The sequence below is a fragment of the Aulostomus chinensis genome, chromosome 8 (genome assembly GCF_037954235.1).
Source record: "Aulostomus chinensis isolate RoL2024-O1b breed Wild chromosome 8, RoL_Achi_v1.0, whole genome shotgun sequence".
Taxonomy (NCBI): Eukaryota; Metazoa; Chordata; class Actinopteri; order Syngnathiformes; family Aulostomidae; genus Aulostomus; species Aulostomus chinensis.
In genome coordinates, this window is record NC_141327.1 from 13,219,505 (window position 1) to 13,239,012 (window position 19,508).

The 19,508-nt window shown below is 42.6% G+C and overlaps 1 protein-coding gene across 1 annotated transcript; it reads right to left on the reverse strand.

The window, feature by feature from the left end:
* Positions 1-446: 446 nt before the first annotated feature.
* On the reverse strand, positions 447-15,995 carry tdrd7a (tudor domain containing 7 a). Its single transcript, XM_086211066.1, has 23 exons — positions 15,977-15,995; positions 15,466-15,579; positions 13,883-14,101; positions 12,259-12,403; positions 12,002-12,116; positions 11,668-11,760; positions 11,423-11,460; positions 10,591-10,631; positions 9,907-10,077; positions 9,027-9,803; positions 8,720-8,916; positions 8,083-8,275; positions 7,528-7,639; positions 7,150-7,361; positions 6,558-6,692; positions 6,367-6,450; positions 5,855-5,989; positions 4,833-4,943; positions 4,406-4,586; positions 3,984-4,117; positions 3,160-3,353; positions 2,365-2,525; positions 447-1,965 (listed from the first exon to the last, which is right to left on the reverse strand). The coding sequence occupies exons 3-23, from the start codon at positions 14,084-14,086 to the stop codon at positions 1,694-1,696; spliced, it is 3,705 nt and encodes a 1,234-aa protein (XP_086067192.1). The 5' UTR covers positions 14,087-14,101; positions 15,466-15,579; positions 15,977-15,995; the 3' UTR covers positions 447-1,693.
* Positions 15,996-19,508: the final 3,513 nt, after the last annotated feature.

Below are 19,508 nucleotides of genomic sequence, written 5' to 3' on the forward strand. Positions count from 1 at the left end.
CACGCGGAGGACCCGAGCGTAGGGTCAAGGCTCCTCCTGATACCGACATTTTTTGTTACAATTTTGACGACAGAAACAAAATAACTACCGGGGTAAAGGATACACACACATTACAAATCACAAAATAGACATTGCCATTAACAGTGACATTAAAGTAAAACCGTAAAATAAGTAACTGCTATAATTCATGAATGAAAGTGAATAATTTCAACATGAGTTAAATGACCAACAACATGAAACAAGTGCATGTTTGCACATTCACAAATATTCTTCGCATTGTTTTTAGATAGAAGAGGGCTGGAGATGTCACTTCTCCATGTTAAAACTATTTCAGCTTCCAGACGGCAGGACAAACCTTGGCTCCTCTTCCCTCAGTCATGGGATGAAGGTCAACTCAAAACGGCCAGACACATGGAAACGACACAAGTACTTTAAGAGTTAGCAAATGATGCAGCAACAGGGTTTATTTTTTTGAATCAATATATTTTACTAATGAATCGATAAACCTAAAATATCTTAAAAAGATCCTCAAATATCGATCCGCCCACCACTAATGCAGTAACACCCTTTCTCTCTTCCACAGAGGCTACGAAGGCTTAAACTGCCAGATTTTAAGGCAAATTTTTGCAAAAAGAAAAAAAGAATGGATCCATGATTAGTAGAATACAAGTAGATTTCGCCAGTTATATTCATCATGTTTCACTTTCTTTGAGAGGCAGAGCTGAAGTTTGGATGGTGTGATGAGATTTGCATCATCCAACTTTAGCGGTGAGTCAAGGACGGTCCCAGAGGATGTAAACATTCTCAGTGTGAGTCTAAACCAACAGGTTATAGAAGCACTTAGGGAGACTTCATGCCCCCAAAAATGTGACCCTCACTCAGTTTTCCTTTAATCCTTTTTCCTCTCGTGACTTCTCAGCTCCGGGGCGACACGTTGCGCCACCAGCTTTCCCCACGTCTTTACATCTCGTGTCATATTCAACCTTGGACTTCCGTCATCATCAAGCGGCCTTTTTCCATCTTATTTGACCTTTCAGACCAGATCGAACTCACACTGAAGCCGACAGAACCTTACCTTGTTGCTCCAATGCCATCACTACCCTCCTCCTCCCGACTCCTAAAAACCTTTGAAGTGAACAAGTGTAAGGGATAACGGTCAACAGTGAACGCCCTCATCTTGCCGTGTATTTTCAGAGAGCAAGTCCTCATGAACAGCTAACCAGGCTGAAACAACTCTGGAAATATTACAAGTTTGTTTAGTCAAGAAAATATGAACAGGGTAGTCCCATCAGTGAAGCTTTAACTATTTACAGATGAAAAAAGTAAAGTCATTTCAATTGGATTAATATCAAACTAATTTCTTTAGATATGTACATGTGCAAGAATTGAAAATAAATCACACCACTGCATGCATGTCACATAGGAAACGAACTTCGATGAAGAAATAGTCAATCACGGGAAGAACAAAAACAAAGACATGCAACACACAGCTGACTTAACCTGAAAAAGAGCATAAAGTGTGTGTTTCAAACGGGTTGCTCAGAGCGAAACATGATAGTGTGTCTTGTTTTCTCCCTGAAAATTAAGAGGACTTCTTTTAAGTCTTTAAAAGAGAACAACCAAGAAAGCTGATAATGAACTGAGGACAGGGAAAGAACTGGAAAACAAACACATTTTGAAGGGTGAGGGGAGGCTACAGTCCGTCTGCTGGCGGATTTCTCAACAAGTCGTTCCTGGCAGCAAAAGACAGCTCAGTCACAATGTCAGCCATGATGCTGTGAATCCAGAGGTCTCTGTCCTCTGATCTAGTGTCCACCAGGAAAACTGTCAACCTGCGCTCTCCAAGTTCACCCTTGACTTCTGACACCTCCTGCACACTTTCCACCTGGGCTACAAGAGCCTGGCCCTCCACGTTGTTCCTGAATAACACAGAGGCCTCCTCTGACCACTGCTGCTGGGCCACCCCTGCACGACAGACACAGGAAAAGAAACAAGAAAGTCTTTTTTCCCCCCTGATAAATCTGCACTGAAAAAAAAAAGACCTGGTAACATAATGCTGGGGTAACTACAACATCCTGGCCAGCCATTACCAGCATCACCATTACATGTGAACAGTTGCAAGACAGGGATATTCTGGAACGGAGCTAAATGTTTTATAAGTGTAAATCATGAGTGCTACCTCTGAAGTATTCCCAGTAATTTTACTATGTTGGAGCCGTGGCAGGATACATACAAAGTTAAAATACTTTGAGTACATTCGGCTATCTCTGTTCATAAAGTCCATCCATTCTTTCATTGCCTGATAAAACTAGCTTGGACACGAGAGTCCTGCTCCTCCGGAGTGTGACGTTCAGTACCACTCACCAGCCAGCTGTGCAGTGATGGCCTGGAACGGCAGCTGTCTGAACTCCTCAATCAAGGGCTGCAGGACAGAACTGCGGACCAGCTCGTGTTTGCCGTAGTCCAGCTGGTACACAGAAACCAGTCCATTGGTCAGAGTCCCCTTCACCAGCACACGGTGCCAACTAGGTAGACATGAGAGATGTGAGTTACTCCAACTGGAGAACCTGACACTGGCACTGCTGAAACCTGATCCAGACAGATTTAGGATGCTCATCGTATTCTACAGTGTGTCACGCACCAGGAAACAGCAACTTAGTTCAACAATTTATTCATTTATTTGAAAAGATAGAAAAAGTGAAGTTTCCTCCATATTCCCAAAGATATGTACAGCCTGTAACGCAGTGCAGGACATCCTATATTTATCTGAATCTAATATAAAGTCAACCTCACCATGGAGGACGCTTGATTTGACTGATAGCCAATATCTAACAATGTTAATATTACTGGTATTAAAAGAAGTTCACACATTTACATTTTTTGCAGACTGAAATGACACAAATTAACAGAGAATTTCTATAATTGTGTTTGTATTGTTTCCAAAACATTAGGAAAAGCCCATAAATATCACACACAGATCTAACGTCGATCATTAATGAAGAGCAAAGGTGAATATCAGCCATCAGACTGAGCGTGATCCATTTTCAAATGAGCGATGTTCATAAGTAGCTAATCTGGCTTTCAGGGATCACGGAGGCTCTAATGGGTTTTCTGGCTCTACAGCCACTCTGAATCAGCTGCAACACAATGATCACCTACCTTTTATCTATTTTAGCTGCAAACACGTGTCCTTTCTGGATGTGAGTGGCTGTGGTGGTCCTCAGTGTCTGGTTGTAGTAAAGCATCATCTCCCCCATCAGCACCACCAGCTTATGCAGGTCCTGCCACGGCTGCAGCACAAAGTAACCAGGGTGACAGGCCACCGGCACAAACACGTCCATGTTCTGGCCCGGCTGACAGAGAGAGGAGGAGAGGGTGTATTATGATACAGCTTGGTTGAACATTTGGTTCTGCCTGCTCATGAAGACGCTGAGTTTTTTTTCCCCACAACCAAATGCCTAGAGACATTCTATGATGAATACAAGGACAGAGATCTTTGTTATCTTAATGACTTAATTCATCTGCATTAACTGGAGGATAAAGGAAATGCAAAATCCATCCATCCATTTTCTTCTGTTTATCCTTTAACGGCCACAGGGGGCTGGAGCCTATCCCAGCAGCTTTCAGGTGAGAGGCGGGGTTCACCCTGGACAGGTCACCAGTCCATCACAGGGCCAACACATAGAGACAGACAACCATTCACACTCACAGTCACACCTACAGTCAATTTAGAGTATCAATCAGCCTCGTCCTCTCTTGATGTCTTTGGACTGTGGGAGGAAGCTGGAGTACCAGAGAGAACCCACACAGGAACAGGGAGAACATGCAGACTCCACACAGAAAGATCCTGTGCTGGAGCCAGGACTTGAACCTGGAACCTTCCTGCTGTGAGGTGACAGTGCTGACCACTGCACCACCGCGCCGCCCAAAATGCAAAATAGTTTCAGCAAATATCAAATGAGCCAAAGAGAACATTCTCTCACCAGCGGGAGCTCCATCAGCGGAGGCATCACACTCGTGGAGGTTGTATCTGATCCATTTGCTCTCTGATGAGTCTGACTGGAGTCCTTCATGACTGGGCTCGTCACAGCAACCCTCTCTGTCGGAGCACTGATGCCTAAGATTGTAAGAAAAGAAAAACAGTTAAATCCAAAATATCCTCAGAAAGGAACAAGTCCACCCTTCAAACCTCCTCAAATGCATAAGTGATCCAGCAATTGCAATTATGTCTGTGGATCAGAAACATCAGGCACGTAAGCAACAACTGAATGCCAAAAATGGCATACAGTTCAGCCACATTTTCATACATGTACATTTGGATGATGTCATTTTGGATGAGAGTGTCACTACAATAGATAGATTTGGATATATAGGTGAAGCTTCCAGACTCTGGTGTGTGTGGTACCTGTTTCCAAACTCCTGTTATTATTGGTGATGATATGGTTGTCCTGCGCTGAGAGTTTCTGCCATAACTGTGAGTGAGCCAGCTGATGGTTGATGCTCTTGTCCAGGTCCTGACTGTCAGTTTCAATGAACAGGTACATATGGACCAGTCTGTCCCCTTTGTGCTTATCCAGCTTAGCGATCTAAAATAAAAGGCAGTGAAAAAAGATACACAACCCCGGTTTATCCTGCAGTCCACTAATGACAACTTATATTTAAGTTTCACCCATGGTATTAACAATTTATCTGAAACGGTAATTAGAGCCATAATCAACAAAGCTCCTCTGAACGTGGACATACACATCTTAAAGTGATGCCATCAGAACTGCCTGGGATATTTCAAATGTACTTTTTAAAATAATAAAACATATAGAACACTTGTTGGTTACCTTCATTTTACAGTCGTGAGAGGCCAAGACAGTCTCCTTCACCCACAGCACAGCTTCTGGGCTCCAGTCTCCCTCTGGAACCGTCAGGTCAGCCAGACGACATCTGATCGCCTGAGGAAAGCAAAACACACAATAACTGAAATGGCTTTTACATATTAAACTACTTTATCAAGTAATCACCTCACACACAAATTTACATTCTTTAACTTTTTTTTAAAAATCCAGACCGTACGGCTGCTAGTTAGCAGTGTAACGTACAACCTCCTGTTATACTGTCTCCACTATATTGTTTTGTTTACTACATACTACCTACTCAAACATAAAACCAGCCAACTCTTCACCCTGAAGTATCATGCAGTATCCCCTCCGCTTTGATCCAAGTATGAATTTGCATTTTTACACTGTGATTTTCTTGTTTAACAATTTCAAATATGTATATTAATATAATTTCACTAGATGAACACCAGTGTTTCCACTAGTGTGCAGTCAGCTCAGTACCCCCCTGGTTGTAATTTGACTTTAGCAGCTGGGATTAAAAACAACCACATTAATATATTTTTAATCTTTTATAAGCCTTCTGCGGGGGCACCGTGGCTCAGAGGTGTCTAGCAACCAAAGGGTCGCGGGTTCAATCCTCTCTTCCCCCAGTGACCATGTCCAAGTATCCTTGAGCAAAATACTGAGCCCCTCAATGCTCCTGAGATGGACTGACGACCCGTCCAGGGTGAACCCTGTCTCTCACCCAATGTCAGCTGGGAGAGGCTCAAACCCCCCCCCCCCCCCCCCCCCGAGACCCTTTATGGATAAGTTGTATAGAAAATGGATGGATGGGTGACCGTATAAGCCTTCCTCATCCTGTTTGCTAAAACCCTTCAAAAGACATTGCCAGGACCAAGATGAAGGAGCTCCCAAAGTGGCTGCTCATACAAACAGAAGCTCCAAAACAATAAACAGATGAGAAGATGTTACTTACTCCTTTGGATTGTTTGGGGATAAATGGTGGATTCACACAGACAACTGACCTGTGGCGGGATGACGGTGAAGTCCTTGATTAAAAGAGGGGGTATCTCTCGGAGTTCAGTCACCTCTACAGTTGCTGGGACACCCAAATCCATGAAGAGGACCTCAATCACCCTGTTTCCATGTAGGTTTGTGATCTGAAAATAACAGCAATCCAAGAAGGAAAAACAAAGTTAAATTACCTGAAACTCACCAATAAGAAAAGTACGGCAACAACTGATATTCAGCTGTTCAGAACTCAGAAAACAATACAGCATACAAAAGTCAGCGACACTGAGATAGAAGGTTATTCCCTTACTGCTGTGGATCAATATTGTACATTACAGCAAAATGTTTGCATATGACTAGCTTCTAAAGAGTTTCCATTTCACCCTCTGATGGTCGAGAAAGACTGAACGTTGGTTAACACTAAGACAAATGTACCGTAATGTTACACACATCATCAGAGTGTGAATCCCAAAGGTGTATTTCACTGATAATTGCGGCATGAACACACATTTACACATGCTCCTACCTCCACTCGGGACCACTTTCCTTTGCAGCGGGCCAGACAGAACTTGCCATTGAAGGGTCTAGAAACCAAGGACTCTGATGTCATCTGGCACATATAGAGAGACATTTTCCTTCAGGTATCTAAAGCAGCATTTATTTACATTACAGTGTGGCACCAACCTCAAAACTGTTTGATTATAAGCACAGCACTACCTGGGAGATGAAGAAGGCCTCGGTTTCTTCCAGCAACTTGTCGAGTCTTGCTGTTCCTCTGCAGGGCAGCTGGCAGTAAACGATGCCATCTGCACTAACGTTAGTGACACACACGTCCTGGTAGGTTCTGTTCACCTACGGGCAACAAAAAGATGAACGTTACATAACAGAGGGATCCTTTCTACAGCTGGGGACCTGGCAGACCAACAGAATGTTGAAGAGAGACCAAATTAACAAACCTTGGCGCAACAGTACCACCTCCTGGTGCAAGGCATCTTAACAGTGTTTGATCAACAATGACCAATAAATTCTAAATCAAATTGAATTGACCACAAGGAAAGGTTGATGTTTTTAGCTGATGGACAAGGGTCTTTTTCTTAAATATAGAGAATAAAAACAAGCTTAAAATGCAAAAATCTGACATTTAAGGGTCCACACATGTTCTTGGTGGAGGTGGGATGAAAACCTGTTGACCCCTTTCTTTGTTATACAATAAAATCGTATCAATTTAAAACAGGAGGCTCTCCTTAGTCTCATACATCTCTTTACAATTAGTTACAAACAACTCATAGAAAAATGCTGTTTGACGTACAGTTAAAGGGTTATTCATGGTTTCATCCTGTAGAGCCTTGAGACATAAGGAGTTGATGTTGACGTCATCGTCCTGCGAAGTGTCATACAGCACTACATCCGGCATTTCATTCTGTTGACAGGGTTCCAATGTCTCCATCAGCAGGATCTTCCCAACTGCCAACTTGTCCAAGGAGGAGAGCACCAATGGGTGGGAGCTGAATGCCTCTAGTCCTGGGAGGAGGAGAAAGATGAGGAGGAGCGCAGTACAGGGCGAAAGAAGCAGAACTATTAGTTACCCCAGAACTCTTGATGTCAAAGATACTTCTCTCCATTTTTGCTGCTGGAATTTGTGGACTACCACAGACATGAGATGAGTAGAAACTAAATTTGTGTGCACCTGCAAGCTTGACATTGGCAGCCTGGAAGGGCAGAGAGAGGAAGTTCTGGTGCAGGTGCATGAGGTTGGCTGTAGGCATCTCCACTGCTAAGCCATAGTCCACATAGTAAATCTGGTCAAATGAAAAAACACAAGCTCTGATGGCAGCAATGGAACGCTGTTCTCCTTTCAACAGATCACTTTAAAATGCGTCATACTTAAGTCACACATACTTTTAACAGTGCCGTTGTTACTCAGTACTTCAAATAAGTACAAATTTAATAAATGTAATTATAATCTTACGAAATGTAATTATAATCTTACGATCAAACTTTACAGTAGCTGGAACTGGTTTCATCATATTTGTATGTTTATGGATTTGTCCGAGATTACATAATTGAAAGCTCACAGATTATTTTCATCAATCATCTGCTCTGCCTCCTCACCAGCATCACTTCCTAACAGCCACTGATGTCAGACACGTCGTCTCTGGATCACCTATAAACATCTCTGCGCAGGAGCCAACCTTTTAGCAAATAGTCACACACTCATGCAGTCAACCAAACAATACGTTACCTTGACCATGTCAGGGGTTGTGACCTCAGTGATCTGAGCTCTAGCCAGATCGTTTTCTTCCTCCCCCCGAGCTGCTACCAGCTGACCAATGACAGGTTTGGACAGATGATGGTGGGTGGAGTTTAGGATATAGAAGGAGCGCATGGCGTCCTCCATAGCCTCCTGGGCATTGGAGTAGTCATCACCTACATACCTGACCAGTGAGTGAGTGAAAATGTAGTTTCAACTTGAAACTCTGTGTATAGTCTTCAAAAGCTGTAACCAGAATCCTGCATTTACGAAACAACTCAGCAAACACAAAGCATTACAGAAGAGATGCTGCTGCTGCTGCTCTCATTTCATTTCTCTGCTGCTCTGCACACCACATGGGAATTAAACTTTTATAGATTAAAACAACTATGTAGACTGCATTAAAGCTGAAAATATTCAATTAAGCTGTAACATGTAAATTATTGTAAAGTTGTCATTAGTCAGCATGTTACAGACTTTGACTCCCCTCTCTCACGATTAGTCATGCGTGCTACCTTGCAGATACAGTGCAGGATCAGCGTAAATTAAATAAAAACAGTAAAGAAGCCTTTTCTTACTCTGGCATTCTAAAACACAGCGATGCCTGTATGAATCAAGAGTATCATACCGTATTGTAACAGCGTTACTGCTAACGGCATCAGTAACCAGCACAGAAGGGAACTGCTCCGATGGAAGAACTAGAGGGGGAGGAACCACAGGTCCCACCATCTCAACACTAGAGGGAGGAGAGTGGTTCCTGCACCTCTGGGTGTCCTGGACCTCTGTAGCTTCCATGTTGACTCTGCTGGAGTTATACAAGATGGCCTAACAACAGCAAGGAGAAATACTTGTTGAGTGTTACAAAAAAATTCCATGGTGCTTTCATACTAGTATTAAGGACCATGTTAATGTGGAGGTGGTGTGATCTCACTTACTTTCTTCTTGTCATGTGGATTTGGGTACTCAACAGTGCATATGTCCAAGAGAGGAGTTAAGTTCTCCAGAAGATGGTTGGGGATAGATGACTTGTATGTATCTATAAAGAGTTTGGGTAAAGCATGGACCCACAGCCCATGAGTGTACTTGGACAGAAGCTCTTTTAGTCTCTGTCGCACTTCGGTTAGCCCACTCGTCTGAGAAGATTGCGGAGAAGAAGAATCAGCTGTAGCGGGTAAGGTGACATTCATAAAGGGTAAAATGTCAGAGCTAGGTTGGACTGAGGGAGCTGACACAGGAGTGCTGGCTTTAGCCGGGTAGGTCCAAGTAGGGGCTAAAGGATGAGTGCTCTGGCTTTGGTTCCCAGTAGTTGTGGACAGGTTACCATTTTTACAATCACTCCTGCCATGGTCTTCAGGACTGACACAAGGAGGAAGCCTGGCTGCAAGAGCAGGGTTGTGGGCAGGCCTGCCCAAATTGACTGATGTCTCCTGCTTGCTACGAGGCATAGCAACAGGTTGTGGAGGGAAAGCAGTGGGTGTTTTATCCAGGGGTTTTTGGAGGGAGACCCTAGCTTTAGGAACAGGGTACACGGGGGAGGAAGGTTTTTTGGGTGTTGAGGGCTGTGATGAAAATGGTGGGCTGATAGTGCTTGACTCGGTGGGTGACTTTGGACAGATATTGGTGGAGGTCTTTCTAGGAGGAGGAGTTGGCTTAGAAAGCAGAGGAGGGTAAATCAGGCGATCAGCTCTATTGTAGCTGGACAGTTGTTCCACCTAGAAAAGGTTGGATGGGCAAAAGAGACGGAAATATAAGAACTATAAGACAGCCTATAAAACTATGTTGAGGAAGGCATTTTCAATGACTCGATACACTCACCATGCAAATTTGTGTCCACTTCTCCATGTCTAGGAGTATTTGAGGGTGGATCTTCTGACTGAACATTTGACAATAAACCTCTGATACTTTGGACATCCACAGGCCAGAACTGAACTTCTCCAGAAGCTGACTTATTCTCCTCTGTTCCAGCTCTGGGTCATAACAGTCCGGCTGTATGAACAGATGTCAAATCATGTCACACTGTGAAGCAAAGTTATGTTCAACTTTCAAATACTGCACATTGCACTAAGGGCCAAGTCACCATTATCAGCTGCAGGAGAACACCTGCTATGCCACTACGGACTGACGAGCGGCACATTTGCAACACAAAGACTGATGACAAGTTAAAGGCCTCAGTGTGGAACCAGAACAGAGGAGTGGTTTACTGAGTGTGAACGTGAGGTAAATCTGATTATACAGGAGATCTGGAATTCGGATGAGGGAATATTTTTTGGAGGTTCCTCCTTTAAGTAGTTCCAGAGGCAGCAGAATCAAACCACACTGAAGCTGCCATTGCGGCCATGATGATTTCCTTTCATTTGTCAACCGCCTGTACTAAATAGCAAGGCTATAAATTTTGTGAATTTACCCTTGACAATAGATTCAATCACAATACACTGAGAGGAGAAATGTAAATTGAGAATATAAAGCAGAAAGTGTGATCAGAGGAAGTGTTTCCAGTACCTGAGAAGTGGTGGGTCTGGAGACTTGTTGAGGGACAGTCTCTGAGAAAGGCAAACATGTTATCAGTAAATAGCCTGCAACAGGATTATTTGGCTTATATTTATCTTTTATTTTACCTAAACCAGACACACATCGCAAACAATTCTGTTATTCTTCTCATTTTAATTGCGTATTGTCTTCCAGTTTTTAGGATATACATGTCCATTCAGCCTGAAGGCCAAGAAAGGGCAGCATGTCACTGTTGAACCACATTTTCGCCGTCACCTGACAATAAAGTGATGAATCCGAAGATGAGAGTCAAGAGAATTAAGGTCTATTTTCACTTCACGCACAAAGCAGAGTTAGTCAACCTCTGAGTGTGACTCCAGACCTGCTGCCAATCAAAACATTAACTGCACTCAGATACAGGCTGTACTGCCATGCAGCAGTAATCAGTTGTCAAGTGCATCAGTTAAGTTGTATTCAGTGCTTTACTTGTACTGGAACCATCTATTCACCGTGCAGCTGCATAAAGTAGGATCAGGCCAAGCAAGTTACACCAATGAGCCTGCAGGAGTTGGGTTATGCAGCAAAAAGCAAACGTTGCCAGTTCACAATTAAATCATCAAGAACTTTACTTTAAATGTTCTGATGATTTTCTGATTCTTGTCTCTCTGATCTTCATGTAAATGACCTGTCCTTTTCCCTATCAGATGGCATCCCTACACACATATGATCTAAGACATTCCACCGAATATAGACCCCAGAGCTGGTCCATGAAAGGTCCCGCCCCTCCATTCATTATACGAGTTCAGGGTTGCAATTCATGTGTGAAAAAGAAGGCGCTACATACCTTTCCAACTCTGGTTATTTGCCAAGTTTGTATTGGTTCTGCAACACAGAAGTACTTCAAGTATATTGTATTTTTGCACAACACTGTGACTCATTGCAAAGTGACAAAAAAGAGAAGAGGCTTTTCATTGCTGAATTTTCTAAACATTTTGGGCTTGTACTGGTCCAAACACACTTGCTTTTGGAGTTGAGGGAAAATATAGATTTCAACAGGCTGTAAGAAGCTGGATACATGTGTATCCTCACCTGTCAGGGATGAGGCACTCTTTCACAGGTTGTGGACCAGGTGGTTGTCGGCGTTCAATGGGTGTGATGGAGCTGAATCTTTGGTCCTGATTTCTGATATTTGGGGTAAACGATTTCACAATTCACTTCCAGACAGAAATATATTTTCAATATATGACTCCTAAATACATGAATCACAGAAACTTAGAGAGCAATTACAAGTTCATGATATAATTAACCTGTTCACAGTTGAAAAGGAAGACTGGGGTGTTTCTGTTATGGGGGGTTCTGTAGGGCATAACTACTGTTTTGTTTTTTTTTTCATTATATTGTCAAGATGAAAACTAACATCTACCTATAGTCTCCAGAGGCGCTGAAGCCTCTGTGGCCTCCATGGGAGCGAGAGCGGTTTGCTGACCAGGTTGAGGCACCAGAGGCTGAAGGCTGGCGCAGGGAGGACCTTGGTCTCACTAAAACAGAGACAAGACGTGAGAAAAGGTTCTGTCACATACCCCTCTGATTTGGCACTGGTCTTCTCTTATGTATGTTTGAGCCATTCATATTCACGCCATTTTGCATTGTAGTTTGATGGTGATTGGTGGTGCATCCTACCATTGAGCATGTAAGAGTTGGAAGGTTTAAACCTCATCCTGCAATTGATGACCTGGGAGCGACCAGATTTCTTGGGACTCTTCTGCTTAGCCACCAGCTCGGCAATGTGAGCCGTCTCTTGACACACTGCAGCAAAGCATTTCAGCTACAAGAGGGAAGGAATCAACGTTACCATTGCCATCTAGCGGCCTGAACACTTTTTTGTACCACAAAGAGTTACAATAACAAATAATTTCTTTGTAGGCACTTACCTTGAATTAAAAATGTACACTGAGGAGCTTAAGTTTGTATAAGCATCTCCGAAAGTAGCAATGACAAACAGATCACCTAGACTATTAAAAACAGGCATTGCATCTCATGCAGTCAACTTCAAGTTGTAGGCATCATAAAGCAATGGGAACTAAAGCAGGTTTACTGTTTTTAAAGTTTCATAAGTGAACCAAACGAGATACCATACACATTCAAGCACCATCATATTAATCAGAGAGAAGAACTGAGCCAATAAAAGTTTTAGTGAGAGATAAGAAATTGTTTATGTAATTGTCACAGTCAGGTCCCTTATACCTTTGACAAGAATCCCTTCGACCCTTAGAAATGAATCATGCTGGGCACACAGAACATTGCAAATCCCTTAAATGTACCTGCTGACTTTCTGGTTAGTTCATCATTATTAGTACCAGACAAATGGATAGATTCTTTTCTCTCCTCTGTGTAATTTAAGGAGCTCCAGACAACCAGCTGCCTGCCTTCATCAAAAGAATTATACCCTTTTCACACTGAAAAACACATGTCAACGTGGGTTTTTGGACCCGTGTTTGCTCGGCTTTAGGGCGCATTCAAGCTTCCAGAAGACCCGGGTCTGAACTTCCACTGTGAGGGCTGCGTTCCTGTGTTTTTCTCTCTCGCACGTCATCGCGCTGACAATGTCATCATTACACATAAACGTGCGCCGAAATACTGAGAGGTAAACAAACGTCAACGTGGACGTCACCGAGTCGAACGTTAGCGTTGTCGTTCCATGCATTGCAATGTTGTCTCTTTTGCAAATACAAACTCGGCGCAGATTGGAATATGTCCAAGCACTAATGCAGCGAAGGAGGATGGAGTTTTTGGCTCGTCTGGAAGGGAGCCGAAGAAGCTACAGGTGAAGCCTGACAGGTGGCACAGTGACAAAATCAGGATGCGACAAGAAGGTCGTGTGAAATCTTAAGATGACACGGGTTGCCTCTTTCTCACTGCAGGGGAGCTGAGCAGAGCCGCTAAACACCCGGGTCGCTTGAAGGGTCAGTCAATGTGGGTCGAAATGCAGAGTCGACCCTTTCAGAGTGCCCAAAAACCTGCGTTGACCCGTGTTTTTGGTGCAGTGTGAAAGGGGCTTTAGAGTCATGTTTATCATTCACTGTTGACAAAAACTGTTGTAATACAAGATGTTGTGTCCAGGTACATACCTGGAACTACATTCCTTTTGGATAAATGAATATTTGATGACAACATTCTCTACTCTTTCACTGCTAGCATTCATTGCCACTAAGCTAACAGCAGTTACCTGTATCTTACCAATTCAGTAAAATGCTACTTGACACTACAGCTGGAAACTTTGGTGTGAGCTCAAACCGGCCCTCACCTCACCCATGCGCTGCTCCAGGCGGACCACAGATGGGATGCTCTGGAGGTAGTCCTCCAAATTTGAGAAGCCCAGCTTCTTCAGGGGGATGTTCTCTCCACATAGGGAGCGGTACTCTGCCTGAAGGCAGTTTATACTCACACCAGACTTGCTGGACTGGAGGACAGACCGCAGCATTTTTTTGATGGACTCCCTGTCAGACATCCTGGTGGATGTGCTCTAGGAACAAAACATCGCAGCAATAATCGTCATTGGTGAGCGAATCGCACCGGTAGATGTGATTTCATCCACAGAACTGACTTTACACCATTACCAAAACATTTACCAAAGACTTTAATCCATGGATTCTCACTCTAACTCAATATATCAGTCGGCAGATATAACAGCTGTTACTGGCCTATCACAGATATCGTATTCGCATGTTTTCCAACATGCACTGATGTTAAAAACATTTTTTTTTAACACCACATAAAAACACAGAAAGCAATGTCCATGGTGATTTAAAAATGGTGTAACGAAGTGCGTCCACTAAAAAGTGCCTAGTTTAGTTTACCATCTTATCTTGGCATCTATTCAAACGGTCCTATATGACAGTGTTAAATATGTTTTAATAGAGCAAGTTTTTGTTTAAGAGATTATCCTTCGGAGCACCTTTACATAGTCATGTTCGTACAACACTGGTGTAAAATAAACACAGAAAGGTTCTATTTTTAAACCAGCAAAAAAAAAGAAAGAAAAATCACTATATTGGTTGCCCATATCAGTATTGGAAGATTTTTCTGCAGTAAGATCTGTATCAGGCTAAAAAAAAAACCCTATCGGCCATGTCCTAGTTTACACATGAAAAACAAATCTAGAAATCCATGTCAAAAATGACCAAAGTATATTTGCCTAAAAATGAATGACAACCTGCACAGTTTGGAACATAAATACGTGTTTAAGTGAATCAATATTAACCAAGAGTTTGTCACATGCATGTCGGTAAAAGTCATGTTTGTATTTACAAAGTTTTCTTAGTTCTTGTAGGTTTATTCTCCCAAACATGTCATGAATTGAATTACACGAACCAAAACTGGACTTATTTTCATTCTGATGTTTAAAAAACAAACAAACAAACAAACAAACAAACAAACAGGAAATGATATACTAGCAGAAGAACAAGAAAAGCGTTTCTTGTTTCAAAACACCAGTTAGCTGCTGTTTTTGTTTGTCAGCGTGGGGTTGATTCGCAAATCTTTGTACCTCCATGACATCCTACTCACTTCAATTTTACCCTCAAATTTCTGGAATAAAATACATGTAGTTAAGTCTGTGTGAGTATGTCTACAAACTTAACAAACACTACAAAGCATGACATTTTTGAAATATTTTTTTAAATATCTTTCTTGTCCGATAATGGACGTCTGATCGATGACTGTGCTGGGAGGGGACAGTCAAATAAGCGCTTGCTAACGGCTAACTTTCAGAATACGATAGTTGAAAAGCACATAGTATGTACTGCCAGTCGTTTGGTAATTATAGTCATTAGGTAGTTTCATAATAACACTTTGTAAAAGGTCACAGTAATTTCACGGCTAACTTACCCGAAATTGCCACCTGGATGTCAGACAAACCGTTGCGTGTCTCTTCTCTCCACTTTCACACCATCAGACGCGTTCTCGCCCGTAAACGTTCGGTCGTTCACAGATGATTCTTACCTTTCACCATGAAAATTGAGCACGAATATTATGTGGAATTTATTAGTCACAATATCTGAGTAACATCGCCTAAAACGCATCACGTTCAAACGTCACATGGCCAATAATTTGATACGGAATAACCCACGGAAAATCGCGTGTTTGTCGCTGACAGGCGGAAATACCATATTTTGCTTGGATGTGCCAATTTTTCCTGACTTGCTTAAACGCAGCAGGAGTAACGAACAACTGTGCTAATTATTGCATGCGCGAGGAAAAACAGGCCACAGAGAATTTAGTCTTCAATTTAGCCTAATTTGTCTTGTTTCAAAGGTAAGACAAAAGCGGAATTAGCCTCACACCAACGCACTTTTTCCGTTGTGGTTTTATTGCATTCATTCGAGCTCTAAAGCCATACCTGTACATAGATTTTCCTTGAACTTGTCCTGTTCCCCTCGCTTGCATGCAGATCACATCTTACTACAAGACCACAATGAATATACAGCAGATATGGTTCTTATCATAGATGTATTTATATGACTTGAACAGTTACACAAAACCCCTGAACAGCAAAAAGGAACAGATGAGTATTGTAATAAAATTCTAGGGGGGAAAATCCAGAATGATTAGATTGAACAACAACAACAAAAATCCAGTTGTGGTGTTTCAAAAGAAATAAACTTCATTCAGGACCAGGAGTTAGTCAGACCCCTACATGTTACAAATGAAAACCAATCTCTTTTTTTCACCAACTGGTCAACTTGGCCTCATTCATGAAATCACTCATGCACAAATACATGAATATTTACAGCTATACTTTTGCTCTGGTGGAGCGTATACGTATACTATGTTTGTACTGGTGTCATTACTTGTCATCGTTATCGGGATCTCTTTTTTGTATCTTCATAGTCTGTACTGTTGTTCTTCTACCCTGCTGTTTTATGCCATTGTCTCTTTTCTTCACATCAATATTTTTACATATAGTTTTTACCTCACCACTCTGTGTGAATTAGAATTTGCCCCTCTGGGAAATAATAATGTGCTTTGAATCCCTCAACCTGTCTTTACAGACAGAAAGCGAAGCCTGGCGGCTATTTTAATCTTTGCTAATGACATCTATTGTGTACCTCTTATCACTGTCAATCCCAGAGGGCTGTAAATACTTACAATAGGTACAAATATGTTTGTAAGACCAACGTGAGGATTTTAAAGGCCTTTCATGTGTAAGAATGAATTTGTGAATATTCTATGATTGAGGCCCTTGGTTAAAAGTAATTGGGAGTGCTGTGCACACACAAAAAAAGCATTTACTTCAACTATGTGTGATGGCCAGAGAAGGTCTGAACACTGTAAATGGTTCTGAATAAAATTTCTGTATATTCCTGACACCAACCTGATGAGTGGAACATAGCAGGAGCGCCTGATCTCAGTTTCCTGAAGTCCAGTCTCTACTGATTTACCGAATAAGGATAAATGCTTCTTCCAAACTGTTGTCAGGGCGATACATGGTTTTACTCAATAAGCATTTGAGGTAGAATTTGGTGACAAATTCCACTGACGTACAAGATTATTGTGACATTGCAGCACATGAAACAGACTCATTGAAAACCCCATGCAAACATAGTCCCTCAACATCACGTAAAGATATGGAAGTCATTTAGTATTCCATTTTGAAACATGATTAACAGTCCTCTGCTTGTGTGACTATGATCTCTGGTAGTGTCTGCCAGGTCGTTGCTTGTTGGTTCTGCGTTTGTGCAGCCATGACCCAAACCTGCACCCTTGTGTCTGACCGAGGAGCTGACGGCGTCTGCAAGGTTCCCGGTGAGGTGAGGTTGTGCTTCCTGAGCAAGATCAGATGAGGGTTCCTCAGTAAGGTGTAGAGCAAAGCCCAGTATCTCCTGGCCCTGCTATTCACAGGGACTTCTTAAAAAAAAGGAGAACGATTGAAAAGTGAATCATAGGAAGCACCACAGGTCACTGTGTGAGGAAAAAAACTATATTGTTGAGTTTGGTCATTGTCGGGAGCCTCTTATTTAGTGGATGATTGCTTCTGTCAGAGCAGCAAACAAACAGAAATTTAAATATACATACCAGATGGTGGGTTGTTGTACGTGGAGTCTGCAGCCATGTGTCTCTCCTGTGAGTTGGAGACGAGCAGCTGGCAGAAACACACCATGGCTGGATTGTTATGATAGTGGTCAGCAAAGATCATCCCAATCCATGTACTGTATCCTGTAATCACGGCAGATACACATATCACGAGAACACGCCACATGAGGTGTTTGATTAGCACACGTGTCGGCTGAAGTTGAGCGTACCGACGTCCATGTTTTCATAGCCTCTCTGCATGATTGTTCGGTCTATACGGGACACCAGCCACGTTCCCACCACGATGCTGCACAGCAACCTCAGGATGCAGTTGCTGATCCCCATGATGACGTTGTAGAAGAAGAAGAAGTAGTTGAAGCAGTGGAACGCTTTCCTGAAGGCAAGATGGAGGGCAAAGCATTACATTATCACACAAATCCTCTTTCAATCCTATATACTGCCGTTATAGAAATATTTTACATATTTGGTTTACGTGGGCATTTTTTTCTATTTCAGCAAGCCGCTACAGGTACTTTGTTGTATAACTTTCAATATCTTGACAGATATTATGGTTTTCACTCATTATTTTTACCCCTGATTTTTGTAGCCCATTTTTTTCAAACACCCAGTGCCAATTTGTTTGTACAAATCCTTCTCTAACCTATCTCTAACCAGGGGAGAGACCCGAACTGGACTCATGCTTCCTCCTATTCACGGCCCACTAGCAGAACACTTCTTGTCACGAGACGCGGGGGCTTTCACCAGTAGGACGTAGCACGTGAGAGGATCAGGTTATTCCCACCGATTCTTTTCCCCTCCAATCAGGGGCCTCGATTGACCAGAGGAGGTACTATAGTGACCAGGAGTGTTGCATGTTTTTGTGGGGCGTTCCTGTATAGCACCACCTCATGTTTCAGTGTTGTGCTCGAGGTGGTTCTGAGCTCCGCACGTCTCAGTAGAGGCACCATGTACACCCACCCACCTGTTATTAAGAGCCAGAGGTTTCTGTTTATCAGTGGGAGACATTTTGTCCTGAAGGAAGAAAATCTGAACCAGAACCACCTGGAGAATCACCATGGCTATCACCAAAGCGATGGTCAGGCTGAACGACAAGGGTGGAGAGTAAAAAAGAAACCGATCAATGCAATGAATCCCTGATCCTTCACTGATTTATCTGCACACACAGCCTTACGTGATGATGCCCAGGTTACTGAGCATGTTCAGTGCTTTTCCATGTTGTACAGGAAGGACGATCACATATACAAACAACAGGGCAACCAGGAAATGAATGAAATGGACAATCAGGTAACCTGGAATGGAGAGAGAGCCATCAGGCACTCCTGTTTCTGCAGTCATGCTCTGAATTGTCCTGATTGTCTGACACAAACTGGCTATTTGTGCTATATTATTTTCATCAATGGTTGATCGATATGTTTTCTTCATATTCAGTGTTTCTTCCACAATTGGGGTATCAGTAACAATTAGTCAAAGAGGGAACCATCACTGAAACAACATCAGGTTTGACTGAATGCCTATGATTATTTTGATGATAGACATGCTAGCTGCACATGCAAATATCGTGTTGCTGGTGTCACTTGTGGAAATGCAATAAAGTACATGATTTTGTCCAGTAAGACAAGACGTCGTGATGTATTTGGTTAACAAAACACACACAAATCATGTCTTCTTGATCTCAAGATTAAACTCTTACCCCACAACGTGAAGGCGATTTGCCAGCCAGAGTATCTCGCGATGGAGGCCTGCGACAGTAAAGGGTGGAATGAGTGTGGTTGAGTCCATTCTTGCTTTTAAAAATACAATCAGACACAAATGCTTCACCACAAAAGCCTGAAAGCTTC

Coding starts and splice junctions, on each gene's coding strand:
- tdrd7a (XM_086211066.1), bottom strand. CDS start 14,086: ATGTCTGACAGGGAGTCCATCAAAAAAATGCTGCGGTCTGTCCTCCAG. Junction 10,078..10,590: donor CCAGACCCACCACTTCTCAG/GTACTGGAAACA, acceptor CTGTTCATACAG/CCGGACTGTTATGACCCAGA. Junction 4,118..4,405: donor TAACAGGAGTTTGGAAACAG/GTACCACACACA, acceptor TTACAATCTTAG/GCATCAGTGCTCCGACAGAG.